Source organism: Canis lupus, chromosome 8, assembly GCF_048164855.1.
Source record: "Canis lupus baileyi chromosome 8, mCanLup2.hap1, whole genome shotgun sequence".
Classification (NCBI taxonomy): domain Eukaryota; kingdom Metazoa; phylum Chordata; class Mammalia; order Carnivora; family Canidae; genus Canis; species Canis lupus.
Genome location: NC_132845.1, coordinates 52,898,504 through 52,912,586, shown reverse-complemented (window position 1 = coordinate 52,912,586; position 14,083 = coordinate 52,898,504). Strand labels below are relative to the sequence as shown.

Below are 14,083 nucleotides of genomic sequence, written 5' to 3'. Positions count from 1 at the left end.
TCTCACCAGCATATGTTCTCATGACCTCAGTTTGAGGGCTAAAATGAAAATGTTATAGATTTCAGAGGCTCCTTGCTAGAGAGGTGTGTTTGCACAAAATTCAAGCTTGGTGTGAATTAGGATGAATTGGATTGTGAGTGTCTTTTCTTCTCAAATACTTCTAACTCTAGTTTTTGTCAAATGAGATGTGTTCTTTCTTTGGTGACCATATCCAGGAAGTTTGTATTCTTTTAGAAATTAAATTTCATAGTTGCTATTGATTGATTTAAGTACCATACCAAGAAATAGGAACATGAATACCTTCATTGGCTATTTGGAGGTAGATGTTCAAGTAACTTAAAATCTCACAGGTATCATCAAAATATAGAAGATCACCTGATGATGCAAATTACCATGTACTTCAGAAATCTGACCTTTTGGGTTGTGGTTCAGAAGCAAAGTGAGCATTGAAAGGAAATATCAATGTTTTCAGAAACTACACAATAATTATAATTTTTGTTGTAATAGTAATCCCAAATTATTATAATAGCCTTCTGTCTCTCTCACTTATGTCCTTATCTATCAACATCTGTCTATATAACATTGTTATTTGTATCTCTAGTACATTTCTTCTTGCTTTCATTCTTCCATAGATTTTGGGTATAGTTTTGGAAATGTTCCAAAGAAGTTTACCTACGTACTTCAAGAAGGTACAGTAGAAGTCACTGACTTCTTATCTACTTTAAGTTTGCATTTACTTATTTTGTCTATTTGAAATTACCTTATAAATTCTTAAGTTCTGTTCGCTATAGAAAAAAATTTGCAATGCGTTTGTAGGCAAAATACAATCTCTTAAGATTTGCCTATTACTAGTTTCCCACAGCTTCAGTGTCATATAATTTATGTATGGTAACAGAATCTTTTTAAAGACTACAGTTAGTTGATATTTGACATAGGTAGGCAGCAATGAAACCCATCACCACAGTAAGAAAGCAAACACACTCATCACTCCCAACAATTTTCCTCTGCTCCTTTGTAATCAATTTGTGCTCCTTCTCCTCCATAAGGAGGCATTTGAGAGGTATGCTTACCTCCTGGAGGCTGGCTGAGGGTTTATAAAGCTTATTCTTTCTGACAGATAAGTTGTAAATGTCTTTGAGATTCCTCATCATCTCAAATGTTATTTCAGTTTGTCCATATTTTGCCTGGCCATTTCCCTCTTGGCTCTGATGGTGTTGAGATTCTGTGGACCCTTACCGTTGTAACTGAATCCTTGGGAATTTGTGCATTTCTAATTTACCTCTGGAGAACCATCTTTGCTGTAAGTATACTAAAGTGCTTTCTATACATTTATTTATAAGTAAGCAGAAAAATGTTATAGTCACTGAACCTTTTATATGCATTCATTACTACAAATTTCCTTCTAATGTGTTCATTTTTCATTATTATTTAGATTGAAATATTTAAAAAGTTCTGTTGAAGTGCCTTCTGTGATCCATGTGTTCTTTTGTTTTTTTAAGTTTAAGTATAGGGATGCCTGGGTGGCTCAGTCAGTTAAGCATCAGCCTTTGGCTCAGGTCATATTCCTAAGGTCCTAGGACGGAGTTCTGAATTGGGCTTCTCCATCTCCCTCTGCCTGCCACTCCCCCTGCTTATATGCGCACTCCCCCCCTCAAATAAATAAATAAAATCTTAATCAAAGTAAAGTTCAAGTATAACTGACAGTGTAATGTTAGTTTCAGGTGGACATGGTGATTGGGTATGGGTATGGTGATTCAGCAGTTCTGTACATTACTCTGTGCTCATCACATTAGGTGTACTCTAAATCCCCTTCATTTCTTTCACCCATCCTTTTACCCACCTCCCCTCTAACCCATGAATTCTTTAGAAGTATCCTACTTAATCTTCATTTTTTTGTGTCATTTTGCACCTGTCCTTCTGTTCTTAATGTCCTGTTGGAGTCATTTGTGATCTGAGAACATACTTCCCGTGATTTCTATTTCTTTGGTTGTTCAGATGTATCTTAGGGCCCCATATATGGCCTGTCTCAGTGAATGTTCCATGTGAGCTTGAAAAGAATGTATATTCTTCTGTTGTTGGATGAAGTATTCTACCGATATTAATGGATCCAGTTGATTGACGATGCTGTTCAGTTCACCTGTGTCCTTATGGAATTTCTGTATCTGTTGATCTGTCAGTGACTGATGGAGTATTTTGAATTCTCCAGCTGTAATAATAGGTTCATCTATTTCCATCAGCAATTCTTTCAGTTTCTGCTTCATGTATTTTGACACTGTTATTAATGCATGCACATTAGAAATTATTATGCCTTTTTGGAGAATTGACTCTTTTATCATTGAAGTGATGCCCATCATTATCCTTGACAGTTTTCCTTACTTTGTAGTGTGTTTTGAGGGATCATTTCACTGGCCAGTTTGATGTTTCTAGTTTGATGTTTCTTTTAACACTTTATACATTTTATCCTTCTTCATGCATGGTTTATGAAAAGAAGTGTGATATAGTTCTTACACTTGTTCCCCTTGGGTAAGGTGTGACTTCTCCCCTCTCTCTCTTCGTCCACCTGCTCTAGATTTCCAAAATTGTTTTCTTGTCTTTAATGATCTGTAGCTGGATGTTATATATTAGGCATATCTGGTTTTTTTGTTGTTTGTGTGTTTGTTTGGCTATTTATTGTGCTTTTGATTTTTGGCACTTCCTGGATCTGTGATTTGGTGACTATATGAATTTTTTTTTCTATATGAATTTTGTAAAATCCTCAGCCATTATTGCTTCAAATATTTCTCTTTTCCATTCTACTGGTATTCCTTTATGTGTGTGTTACCCACTTAGGACATTAGTGTGAGGTTTTCTACTTATCTGGGGCTAGGCTGAGTTTACTCCCAGGTGAGACAGGAAGGAGAGAGCACTGGAGTTGAGTATTTCCCCTCACCTATCTTGCTAGTCTTTGGGAAACTTCCCATTAGGCTCTGATGACAGTTTCACTTGAGGGCAGAGCTCTCTAAGAACATAAAACTTTTGAGTTTATTTCTAAGTGAATTTCCTCCTTTCCCTGCCAATGTAGAAATCTTCCCTTCAAAAACAAGATGATCGTATTTGGTGTGCCCTTCCACCTTTTCACTTCCCCCGCCTGTGGGGCTAGGTGACAAGGACCAGGGAAGCTCAGAGGTTCCTAGTAACATGTGAAGTTAAAAGAATAACCATGGTTTTCTGTTTGCCCTCTACAGATGCACTTCCCCCTAACAACATTATTACGATTGACTTGTTGATAGCATGCTGATATCCCACCAACATTTGAGGGCTGGCATCAGCTACTTATCATCCTGTAAAACTTGTGTGTGTGTGTTTTAAAGATTATATATATTTATTCATGAGAGACACAGAGACAGGCAGAGACATTGGCAGAGGGAGGAGCAAACTCCCTGTGGGGAGCCTGATGTGAAACTTGATCCCAGGACCCCTCAGATCACAACCTGAGCCAAAGGCAGATGCTCAACCACTGAGCCACCCAGGTGCCCCCTGGTGGTAAAACTTTTGAATGGGCAAATACGTTAATGGTGTGAAAACGTGGTCTTGCGTATATTTTATTGATCTATGATTTATTAGATTAGATTAGGGTGATTAGATTTATTAGATTTATTAGGATGACTCAAGTATGGAGAGCACGGGTTACCCTATTTGAAGCAATAGCTGTCTTTTCTGTTGTTGCTTATGTTTCATCTCTAGCCATGTGCCACTCTTTTTCTCATCCAAAGGGTTTTATTTCTTTTTGATCACCCTCCATTTGTAGCAGTCTAGAAAAATTTATAGCACCTAACTTGCTATAACTGTGTATGAATTTAGCAGAGACAATTTTGTAAGTATTCAGAAAAGCTTTCTAGAAAAGGAAAAGGCATATCTTTGTCAAAGGTTTTGTGCTCCTTCTTTCCTTCCTCCCTTCCTTCCTTCCTTTCTTCCTTCCTTCCCTCCTTCCCTCCTTCCATTTTATTTCCTTCAGGATTATTTATTTATTTATTTATTTATTTATTTATTTATTTTATTGAATTTCATTTTGCCAATATAGTATAACACCAGGTGCTCATCCCATCAAGTGCCTCCCTCAGTGCCCAGCACCCAGACACCCCATCACCCTCCTGCTTCCCCTTCCACTACCCCTTGTTTGTTTCGCAGAGTAAGGAGTCTCTCATGTTTTGTCTCCCTCTCTAATTTTTCTCTAATTTTTTCCCTTCATTTTCCCTCCTTTCCCTTATAATCACTTTCATTATTTCTTATTTTCCATGTATGAGTGAAACCCTATGATGATTATCTTTCTCCGATTGACTAACTTCACTCAGCATAATACCCTCCAGTTCCATCCACCTGGAAGCAAATATATGTATGTATGTATACCTACATATCTCACATCTTCTTTATCCATTCATCTGTTGAATCATGGCTCCTTCCACAGTTTGGCTATTGTGGACATTGCTGCTATGAACATTGGGGTGCAGGTGTCCCAGCATTTCAGTACATCAGTATCTTTGGGGTAAATACCCAGTAGTGCAGTTGTTGGGTCGTAGGGTAGCTCTATTTTTAACTTCTTGAGAAACATCCATACTGTTTTCCAGAGTGACTGTACCAGTTCACATTCCCATCAGCAGTGCAAGAGGGTTCCTTGCCAAGAAGGTGGGTTCTCCTTTTCCATATCCTCTCCAACATTTGCTGTTTTCTGTCTTGTTAATTTTCGCCATTCTCACTGGTGTGTGGTAGTATCTCATTGTGGTTTTAATTTGTATTTCCATGATGACAAGTGATGCAGAACATTTTTTATTCATGTGCTTGTTGGCCATGTGTATGTCTTTTTTGGTGAAATTTCTGTTCATGTCTTTTGCCCATTTCATGATTGGATTTTTTGTTTCTTAGGTGTTGAGTCTAATAAGTTCTTTATAGATCTTGGATACTAGCTTTATCTGATATGTCATTTGCAAATATCTTCTCCCATTCTGTAGGTAATCTTTTATTTTTGTTGACTGTTTCTTTTGCTGCGCAGAAATATTTTATCTTGATTAAGTCCCAATAGTTCACTTTTGCTTTTGTTTCCCTTGCCTTCATAGATGTATCTTACAAAAAGTTGCTGTGGCCAAGTCCCAAAGTTGGAACAAAAAGTTGCTGTGCCCGTGTTCTCCTCTAGGATTTGATGGATTCTTGTCTTACATTTAGATCTTTCAACCATTTTGAGTTTATCTTTGTGTATGGTGTAAGAGAATGGTCTAGTTTCATTCTTCTGCACGTGGTTGTTCAATTTTCCCAGCACTATTTATTGAAGGGACTGTCCTTTTTCCAGTGGATGGTCGTTCCTGATGTGTTGAATATTAGTTGACCATAGAGCTGAGGGTCCACTTCTGGATTAGCTATTCTCTTCTATTGGTCTATGTGTCTATTTTTGTGCCACCACCACACTGATGATGATCACAGCTTTGTAATACAGCTTGAAATCTGGCATTGTGATGCTCTAGGCTCTGGTTTTCTTTTTTAATATTCCCCTGGGTATTTGGGGTCTTTTCTGATTCCACACGAATCTTAAGATGATTTGTTCCAACTCTCTGAAGAAAGTCCTTGGTGTTTTGATCGGGATTGCATTGAATGTGTAAATTGCCCTGGGTAGCATGGACATTTTCACCATATTAATTCTTCCAGTCCATGAGCATGGAATGTTTTTCCATCTCTTTGTGTCTTCCTCAATTTCTTTCAGAAGTGTTCGTAGTTTTTAGGGTATAGATCTTTTACCTCTTTGGTTAGGTTTATTCCTAGGTATCTTATGCTTTTGGGTGCAATTGTAAATGGGATTAACTCCTTATTTTCTCTTTCCCAAGTCTCATTGCTAGTGTATAGAAATGGCACTGATTTCTGGGCATTGTTTTTGTATCCTGCCACATTGCTAATCATATAAGTTCTAGCAATCTTGGGGTGGAATCTTTTTTTTTTTTTTAAAATTGGAGTTCAATTTGCCAACATATAGCATAACATCCAGTGCTCATCCCATCAAGTGCCCCCCTCAGTGCCTGTCACACAGTCACCCCCACCCCCCGCCCACCTCCCTTTCCACCACCCCTTGTTCATTTCCCAGAGTTAGGAGTCTCTCATGTTCTGTCGCCCTCTCTGATATTTCCCACTCATTTTTTCTCTCCTTTCCCCTTTACCCCCTTTCACTACTTTTTATTCCCCAAATGAATGAGACCATATAATGTTTGTCCTTCTCTGATCGACTAACTTCACTCAGCATAATACCTTCCAGTTCTACCCATGTCGAAGCAAATGGTGGGCATTTGTCATTTCTAATTGCTGATTAATATTCCATTGTATACATATGCCACATCTTCTTTATCCGTTCATCTTTTGATAAACACCAAGGCTCCTTCCACAGTTTGGCTATTGTGGACATTGCTGCTATAAATATCGGGTGCAGGTGTCCCGGCATTTCACTGCATCTGTATCTTTGGGGTAAATCCCCAGCAGTGCAATTGCTGGGTCGTAGGGCAGATCCATTACTAACTCTTTGACAAACCTCCACACAGTTTTCCAAAGTGGCTGCACCAGTTCACATTCTCTTTCGGGTTTTTTATATACAGTACCATGTTATTTGTGAAGAGGAAGAGTTTGACTTCTTCTTTGCCAATATGAGCACCTTTTCTTTCTTTTTGTTGTCTGATTGCTGATGCTAGGACTTCTAGTACTATGTTGAACAGCAGTGGTGACAGTGGACATCCCTGTCGTGTTCCTGATATTAGGGGAAAGGCTCCCAGTGTTTCCTCATTGAGAATGATATTTGCTGTGGGCTTTTCATAAATGGCTTTTAAGATATTGAAGAATGTTTCCTATATCCCTACACTTAGAAGAGTTTTAATGAGGAACGGATGATGTATTTTGTCAAATGCTTTTTCTGTATATATTGAGAGGATCATATCTTTCTCGTCTTTTTCTCTTGGTATGATCTATCACCTTGATTTTTTTATGAGTGTTGAAGCACTCTTGCATCCTGGGGATTAATCCCACTTTGTCATGGTAAATAATCTTAATGTACTGTTGGATCCTATTGGCTAGGATCTTGTTGAGAATTTTTGCATCCATGTTCATCAGAGATATTGGTCCTTTTTGGTGCGGTCTTTGGTTTTGGAATCAAGGTCATGCTGTCCTCATAGAACGAGTTTGGGGTATTCCATGTCTTTCTATCCTTCGAAAATCTTTAGAATAGGTATTATTTCTTCTTTAAACATTTCATAGAATTCCCCTGGGAAGCCATCTGGCCCTGGACATTTGTGTCTTGGGAGGTTTTTGATGACTGCTTCAATTTCCTCCCTGGTTATTGGCCTGTTCGGGTTTTCTCTTCCTTCCTATTCCAGTTTTGGTAATTTGTGGTTTTCCAGAAATACATCCACTTCTAGATTGCCTAATTTCTTGGCATATGGCTGCTCATAATATGTTTTTAAAATAGTTTGTATTTCCTTGGTATTGGTTGTGATCTCTCCTCTTTCATTCATGATTTTATTAATTTGAATCTTTTTTCTTTTTAATAAGGTTGGCGAGGGGTTTATCTATCTTATTAATTCTTTCAAAGAACCAAGTCCTGGTTTTGTTGATTTGTTCTACAGTTCTTCTGGTGTCTATGTCATTGAGTTCTTGCTCCAATCTTTATTATCTCTCTTCTTCTGTTTGGTGTAGGTTTTATTTGCTTTTCTTTCTCCAGTTCCTTTATGTATGAGGTTAGCTTGTGTATTTAAGTTTTTTCCAATTTTTGAGGGAGGCTTGTATTGCGATGTGTTTCCCTCTTAGGACCGCTTTTGCTGTATCCCAAAGATTTTGAACAGTTGTATTTTCATTTTCGTTAGTTTCCATGAATCTTTTAAATTATTCTCTAATTTTCTGGTTGACCAATTCATCCTAGTACGATGCTGTTTAACCTCCATGTGTTTGAGTTTCTTCCAAATTTCTTCTTGTGATTGAGTTCTAGTTTCAAAGAATTGTGGTCTGAAAATATTGCAGGCAATCCCAATCTTTTGGTATTGATTGAGACCTGATTTGTGACCCAATATGTGGTTTATTCTGGAGAAAATTCCATGTGCATTTGAGAAGAATATGCATTCAGATGGAAAGTTCTGTATATATCTGTGAAATCCATTTGGTCCAGTGTATGATTTAAGGCCCTTGTTTCTATGATGATGTTGTGCTTAGAAGTTATGTCACTTGCTGAAAGTGCCATGTTGAAGTCTCCTCCTATTAGTGTATTATTATCTAAGTACGTCTTTACCTTGGTTATTAATTGATTGTTACACTTGGCAGCTCCCGCATGAGGGCATAAATATTCATGATTGTTGTGTCCTCTTGTTGGATAGACCCTTTAAGTATGTTGTAGTGTCCCTCTTCATCTCTTACTACAGTCTTTGGGATAAACTTTAATTCATCTGATATGAGGATTGCTACCCCTGCTTTCTTTTGAGGACCATTTGAATGGTAAATGGTTCTCCACCCCTTAATTTTCAGGCTGGAGGTGTCCTTAGGTCTAAAATGAGTCTCTTGTAGACAGCAAATAGATGGATCTTGCTTTTTTACCCAGTACAATACCCTGCATCTTTTGATGGGATAATTTAGCCCATTAATATTCAGAGTAACTACAGAAAGATATGAATTTAGTGTCATCATATTACCTATTCAGTCAGTTTTTGTGAATTATTTCTTTGGGCTTCCTCTTTTACAGCATCCCCCTTAATATTCCTTGCAGAGCCGTTTTGGTGGTCACATATTCTTTCAGTTTCTGCCTATCCTGGAAGCTCTTTATCTTTTCTTCTATTCTGAATGACAGTCTTGCTGGATGAAGTATTCTTGGCTGCACATTGTTCTCATTTAGTACCCTATATATATCATGCCAGCCCTTTCTGGCCTGCCAGGTCTCTGTGGGGAGGTCTGCTGTTAATCTGATATTTCTCACCATATAAGTTAAGAATCTGTTTTGTGCTGCAAGAATTTTATCTTTATCTTTGAAATTTGCAAGTTTCACTATTAAGTGTTGAGGTGTTGAATTGTTTTTATTTATTTTTTGTGGGTGGGTCCTCTCTTTCTCTTGTATCTGAATGCCTGTTTCCTTTCTCCATATTTGGGAAGTTCTCAGCTATGATTTGTTCAGATACACTTTGTGGTCCTCTCTCTCTCTCTCAGCCTCTTCTGGGATCCCAATCAGAAATATATTCTTCTTTCTGAAGCTATCATTTATTTCCCTAAGCCTTTCTTCATGGGCTCTTAATTGTTTTCCTTTTTACCTCAGCTTCCTTCCTTACCATCAACTTCTTATATGTCACTCACTCTCTCTTCTACCTCATTAAACCTAGCAGTTAGAACTTCCAGTTTGGATTGCATTTCATTTAATCTATTTTTAATTTTGGCCTGATTAGATCCCAATTCTGCAGTAATGAAATCTCTAGAGTCCTCTATGCTTTGTTGACAGAGCAACTGGTAGCTTTATAATTGTACTTCTGAATTGAATTCCTGACATCATATTCAAATCCAAATTCTGTAACTCTGTTGCTGAGAGTACTGTTTCTGGTTCTTTCTTTTGTGGTGAATTCTTCCTTCTAGTTATTTTGTCCAGTGCATTGTGGCTGTATGAGTGGGATGAGTCAAAAATATCAACCACAACATAAATAAAATACACCCTAGATGATTCTGAAGAGGAAAGAGACCAGAAAATAAAAGAAAAAGAAGTACAGAACAAAATAAATCAAAAGGACCACTGAAGTGAAAAACAAATTTTAATACAAAGTAGAAAAAGCCAAAAATTAAAAACACATGAAGAAGAAAAAAGAAAAAGAAGAAAAAAAGAGGAAAAGGGAAAAAAAAGGTGTGGTGAGGAGATGGCAGTCGTGAGGAAGTGGTAGTGGAGAGAGAATGTAGTCTACCTGAGGGGTCCTTCTGGGTGATTCTTTTGGTTCCAAGGGTATTTTGTTCTGTATGTTAGAAGATGCTCAATCCCAAATTTATATAAACCAGCAATACTTCTAGACAGCCCCAACACTGACCACCAAAATATAAACAAGATAAATGGGGGGCAGAATGGGAAGGAAAATAGAATGTAATCTCACAGAATGAACTAACACAGTATTCCACTTGGTTCTGGGTGTATGTTCATCCTGTTTTAGAAGGTATTAACTTCCACTCTTGTAAAACAAAGCAAGGCAGAAAAAGCAAAAAACAAAAATCTGTATCTCATATATCTACCAAAATTAAATTGAATACGTTGAAGGGAATCCAGAAATGAAAAATATATCTAAGACATTTAATTGTAGAAATATGAAAGTCAAAAAGGAAAAAACTTAAAAATGAAGAGCTGGGCTGTATGCTCCTCCGCATTCGACAGACAGCCGCGTCTTCTGGTACAGTGCCAGCCACATCCCTGAGACACGATGGTGAAGGTTAGAGTGAACGGATTTGGCTGTATTGGGCACCTGGTCACCAGGGCTGCTTTTAAATCTGGCAAAGTGGATATTGTCGCCGTCAATGACCCCTTCATTGACTTCAACTACATGGTGCACATGTTCCAGTACGGTTCTACCCACGGCAAATTCCATGGCATGGTCAAGGCTGAAAACGGGAAACTTGTTATCAATGGGGAGTCCATTTCCTTCTTCTAGGAGTGAGATCCTGCCAACATCAAATGGGGTGATGCTGGTGCTGAGTATGTTGTGGAGTCCACTGGGGTCGTCACCACCATGGAGAAGGCCGGACTCACTTGAGGGGTGAGGCCAAGAGAGTCATCATCTCTGCTCCTTCTGCTGATGCCCCCATGTTTGTGATGGGCGTGAACCATAAGAAGTATGACAACTCCCTCAAGATTGTCAGCAATCCCTCCTGCACCACCAACTGCTTGGCTCCTCTGGCCAAAGTCATTCATGACCACTTCGGCATCATGGAGGGCCTCTTGACCACTGTCCATGCCATCACTGCCACCCAGAAGACCATGGACAGCCCCTCTGGGAAGCTGTGGTATGACAGCCGAGGGGATACTCAGAACATCATCCCTGCTTCCACTGGTGCCACCAAGGCTGTGGGCAAGGTCATCCCTGAGCTGAATGGAAAGCTCACTGGCATGGCCTTCCATGTCCCCATCCCCAACATGTCAGTTGTGGATCTGACATGCCACCTGGAGAAAGCTGCCAAATATGATGACATCAAGAAGGTGGTGAAGGAGGCATTGGAGGGCCTCCTCAAGGGCATCCTGGGCTACACTGAGGACCAGGTTGTCTCTTGCGACTTCAACAGTGACACCCACTCTTCCACCTTCGATGCCGGGGCTGGCATTGCCCTCAATGACCACTTTGTCAAGCTCATTTCCTTGTATGACAATGAATTTGGCTACAGCAACTGGGTGGTGGACTTCATGGTCCACATGGCCTCCAAGGAGTAAGAGCCTCCTGAACCACCAGCCCCAGCAAGAACAAGAGGAAGAGAGAGGCCCTCAGCTGCTGGGGAGTCCCTGCCCCAAATTAATCCCCCAACACACTGAGAATCTCCTGACCTCCAATTTATATCCCAGACCCTGAGGAAGGGGAGGGGCTTGGGGAACCCTACCTTGTCATGTACCATCAATAAAGTATACTGTACCCAGCCAAAAAATGAAGAGCTGGTAAAAAACTGTAGTTAACATGGGAAAGGAGAAAAAATAATGGAAATTTTTAGTCTGATATAAAATGGAGTGTTAATGGAAAACCAGAAACAAGAAAAAGAAAAAAAAAAAAGGACCCTCTAGCTCTATATACTATTTTCTCTCAGTCCTGTAGCTTTCCAGTGCCACTTGGTCAGGAAACTTGCTCTTCCTTTGTTCTTCCAGCAGTTCCTCTGGGGGAGGGGTCTGCTGTGCTGATTCTCAGGTGTCTGTGCCTGGGTGAAGATGCCCCACCCCTTGCCAGGTGCTGGGCTCAGTATGAGCTGCTTGTCCTGTAAGGCCTTTGTTCCTTAGAGGCCCTGCCTCTCCTGGGCACACGGTGAAACAAAGAGGAATAAGAATGGCAGTAGCCAGATTTCCAGCTCTGGAGTTGATCTCCCTGCAAGTAACTAACTGCAGTCTCCCAGTCCGCCCTGGGCTAGATGCTCCCGGGGGCAGGTGGAGGTGCACTGATCTGCACAGCTTGCGGGTGGGTCTGGTGACCAGAGAGTCCTCGCTTTCCTGTGCCCTCCCTGCTTCCGCCTGTCCCAGGGGAAATGCAGGATTGACGGCTTTGTTCACTTGGGCGCCCAGGGATCCGGGGCCCTGGGCTGCTGGACCCGCACTCCCGGGGACCAACTCTCCCGAAGGAGACAGTGGACAGCCACCTCTGTACAGAGCTGGCTCGCCTAACCGACTGGCTTCTCCCAAATGCCCTGGAGGGCTGTGGTGCTCCGGCCCTTTACCGAGATTAGACTGTGGTTTGCAGTGAGCTTTGCCTGCCCCCTCCCCCTGGGCGCCCCTCCTCTTATAGTGACTCTGGGACTCTTGCTGGAGGGGGCTTCACTGCCCCTCTAGCGGTTCTGCCTGATTTCCCTGCTAAGCCCTTTTCTGTCAGGGAAAACTCCAGCAGGGATTTTTAAAGTTCTCGCTTCTCCAGGGCTGGGCCTTCCTCCTAATAATATGTTTTGACATCAAAGTTAATTTTGTTTCTTCCTCTCTTAGGTAGAGCCTCAAGAATATCAAGGTAAGATTTTAGGCTTTAGTTTTCTTTGTAATATTTTCTCAGTACTGCTGTTTGACGTGGGTATAATTCAACTAGGGATAAATATGGTGACTTCTGATGTGTAATTGACTTGTTAACTCTTGAAAATCTTCCTGTTCCCCATTTGGGATCTAAGTGACAATGTGGAGGGAGTTGCCATCTCTTAAGAGGTGAGGAGGAGGAACATTTTATGGGAGTAGGGAGAAGAGAAAGAGTGTAATTTTTCATAGAGATGTTTAGGAGGCAAGTGATAATAGAAGCCTGACTTGGCTCTTGGTGAAATGTGAAGGTTAGAAAACACTCTTTTGAGCCTATCAAAAAGGCTAAACTTAGACAAGAAGCCAGATATTGCCAGGCAGTGTATGTCACAAGAGAGGTTTAAACCATGGTTTGAGTCTGCAGTGGAGGGAGCCTTTCCTTCCAGGGGAACAAATGAGTGGAAATGAGCATGTGCAAATGGGGGTAATGTATTATTTCAGGGCTTCATGGATTGTAGTGATTCCATGATGCTGTCTGTTGAGAGACATGGTGGTGACTGGCACTTAGCAAAGCCTTGAGTGCTGGTGTTTCTCACTTTGAGTACCACAGTACTGGTGGTGAGAAGAGAGATCTCAGGGCATGAGAGCTCTCACACTGAGGCAGTAGAAGAGAAGTTTGTACTTTGTGGTTGGCTAAGAGAATTAAATGCCTGTTACAGGAGTCTGTGTAGTTCTAGAGCTTACATGTGTAATCCACCTGTGATAGGATACTTCATGAGTGTTGTTTTCCCGTAAGGGTGGAGGGTAACATTCTCATGTTGGGATGAAAAAAGCTTGGCTTCTGGGGACTGTGAGTTATCCATGCCCTCCAGGGATTGTGTGTAATGTGGTGACATGTTTGATTCCAAAGACCTTGTCCTCCAGAGCCCCCAGCCTAGGGTTCATAAAAGTCTGTGAACAGCAGGAAGTCACTGAAGGCCTTTGAGTAGTCAGTCAATTGACATTTTGAGCTTTCCTTGTGTGGAATTCCAAGTAGCACCTGGAAGTGGATGTGACACAAACCAGGAGTCAAAGATGGTTTTGTTCTTTTTAGGTTGTTTGCAAGGAATTATTTATGTACCTTAATCATTGGAGGAGAGAAATGTAAGTTGATAGGTTGCTTGATTTTTCTCTTACATCTCTGGTGATGACATAAGCATTTAAAGTGATTAAATTTTCCAAGAATGGTGTTTACAGATGGGAGAAAAATTAGAAGATGTTTTATTGCAGTTCTTTATCTTTGAAAATATTTTAAGTAGGGATCTCACTGAAATAAGGTCATCTAGGTTTCAAATGCTGCGAAAACTTGCTTTCTTCAGCCACAATGGGAATGCTGAAAAGTTAGTTACACCGAAG

General features: G+C 40.4%; 1 protein-coding gene and 1 pseudogene across 15 annotated transcripts in view; both read left to right on the top strand.

Moving 5' to 3' along the window:
• LOC140638528 (transport and Golgi organization protein 1 homolog) overlaps positions 1-14,083 on the top strand; it is a 53,927-nt gene that overhangs the window by 28,599 nt on the left and 11,245 nt on the right. For 9 of the 15 annotated variants that reach the window (XM_072836019.1, XM_072836014.1, XM_072836022.1 and 6 more), the window contains 3 exons: positions 633-689; positions 1,169-1,300; positions 12,671-12,692. In XM_072836019.1, the coding sequence (XP_072692120.1) occupies positions 633-689; positions 1,169-1,300; positions 12,671-12,692 (211 nt within the window). The remainder of the gene's footprint in view (positions 1-632; positions 690-1,168; positions 1,301-12,670; positions 12,693-14,083) is intronic. The other 6 variants (XM_072836020.1, XM_072836025.1, XM_072836024.1 and 3 more) reach the window with 2 other exon arrangements.
• LOC140638529 (glyceraldehyde-3-phosphate dehydrogenase-like) lies at positions 8,094-12,661 on the top strand (annotated as a pseudogene).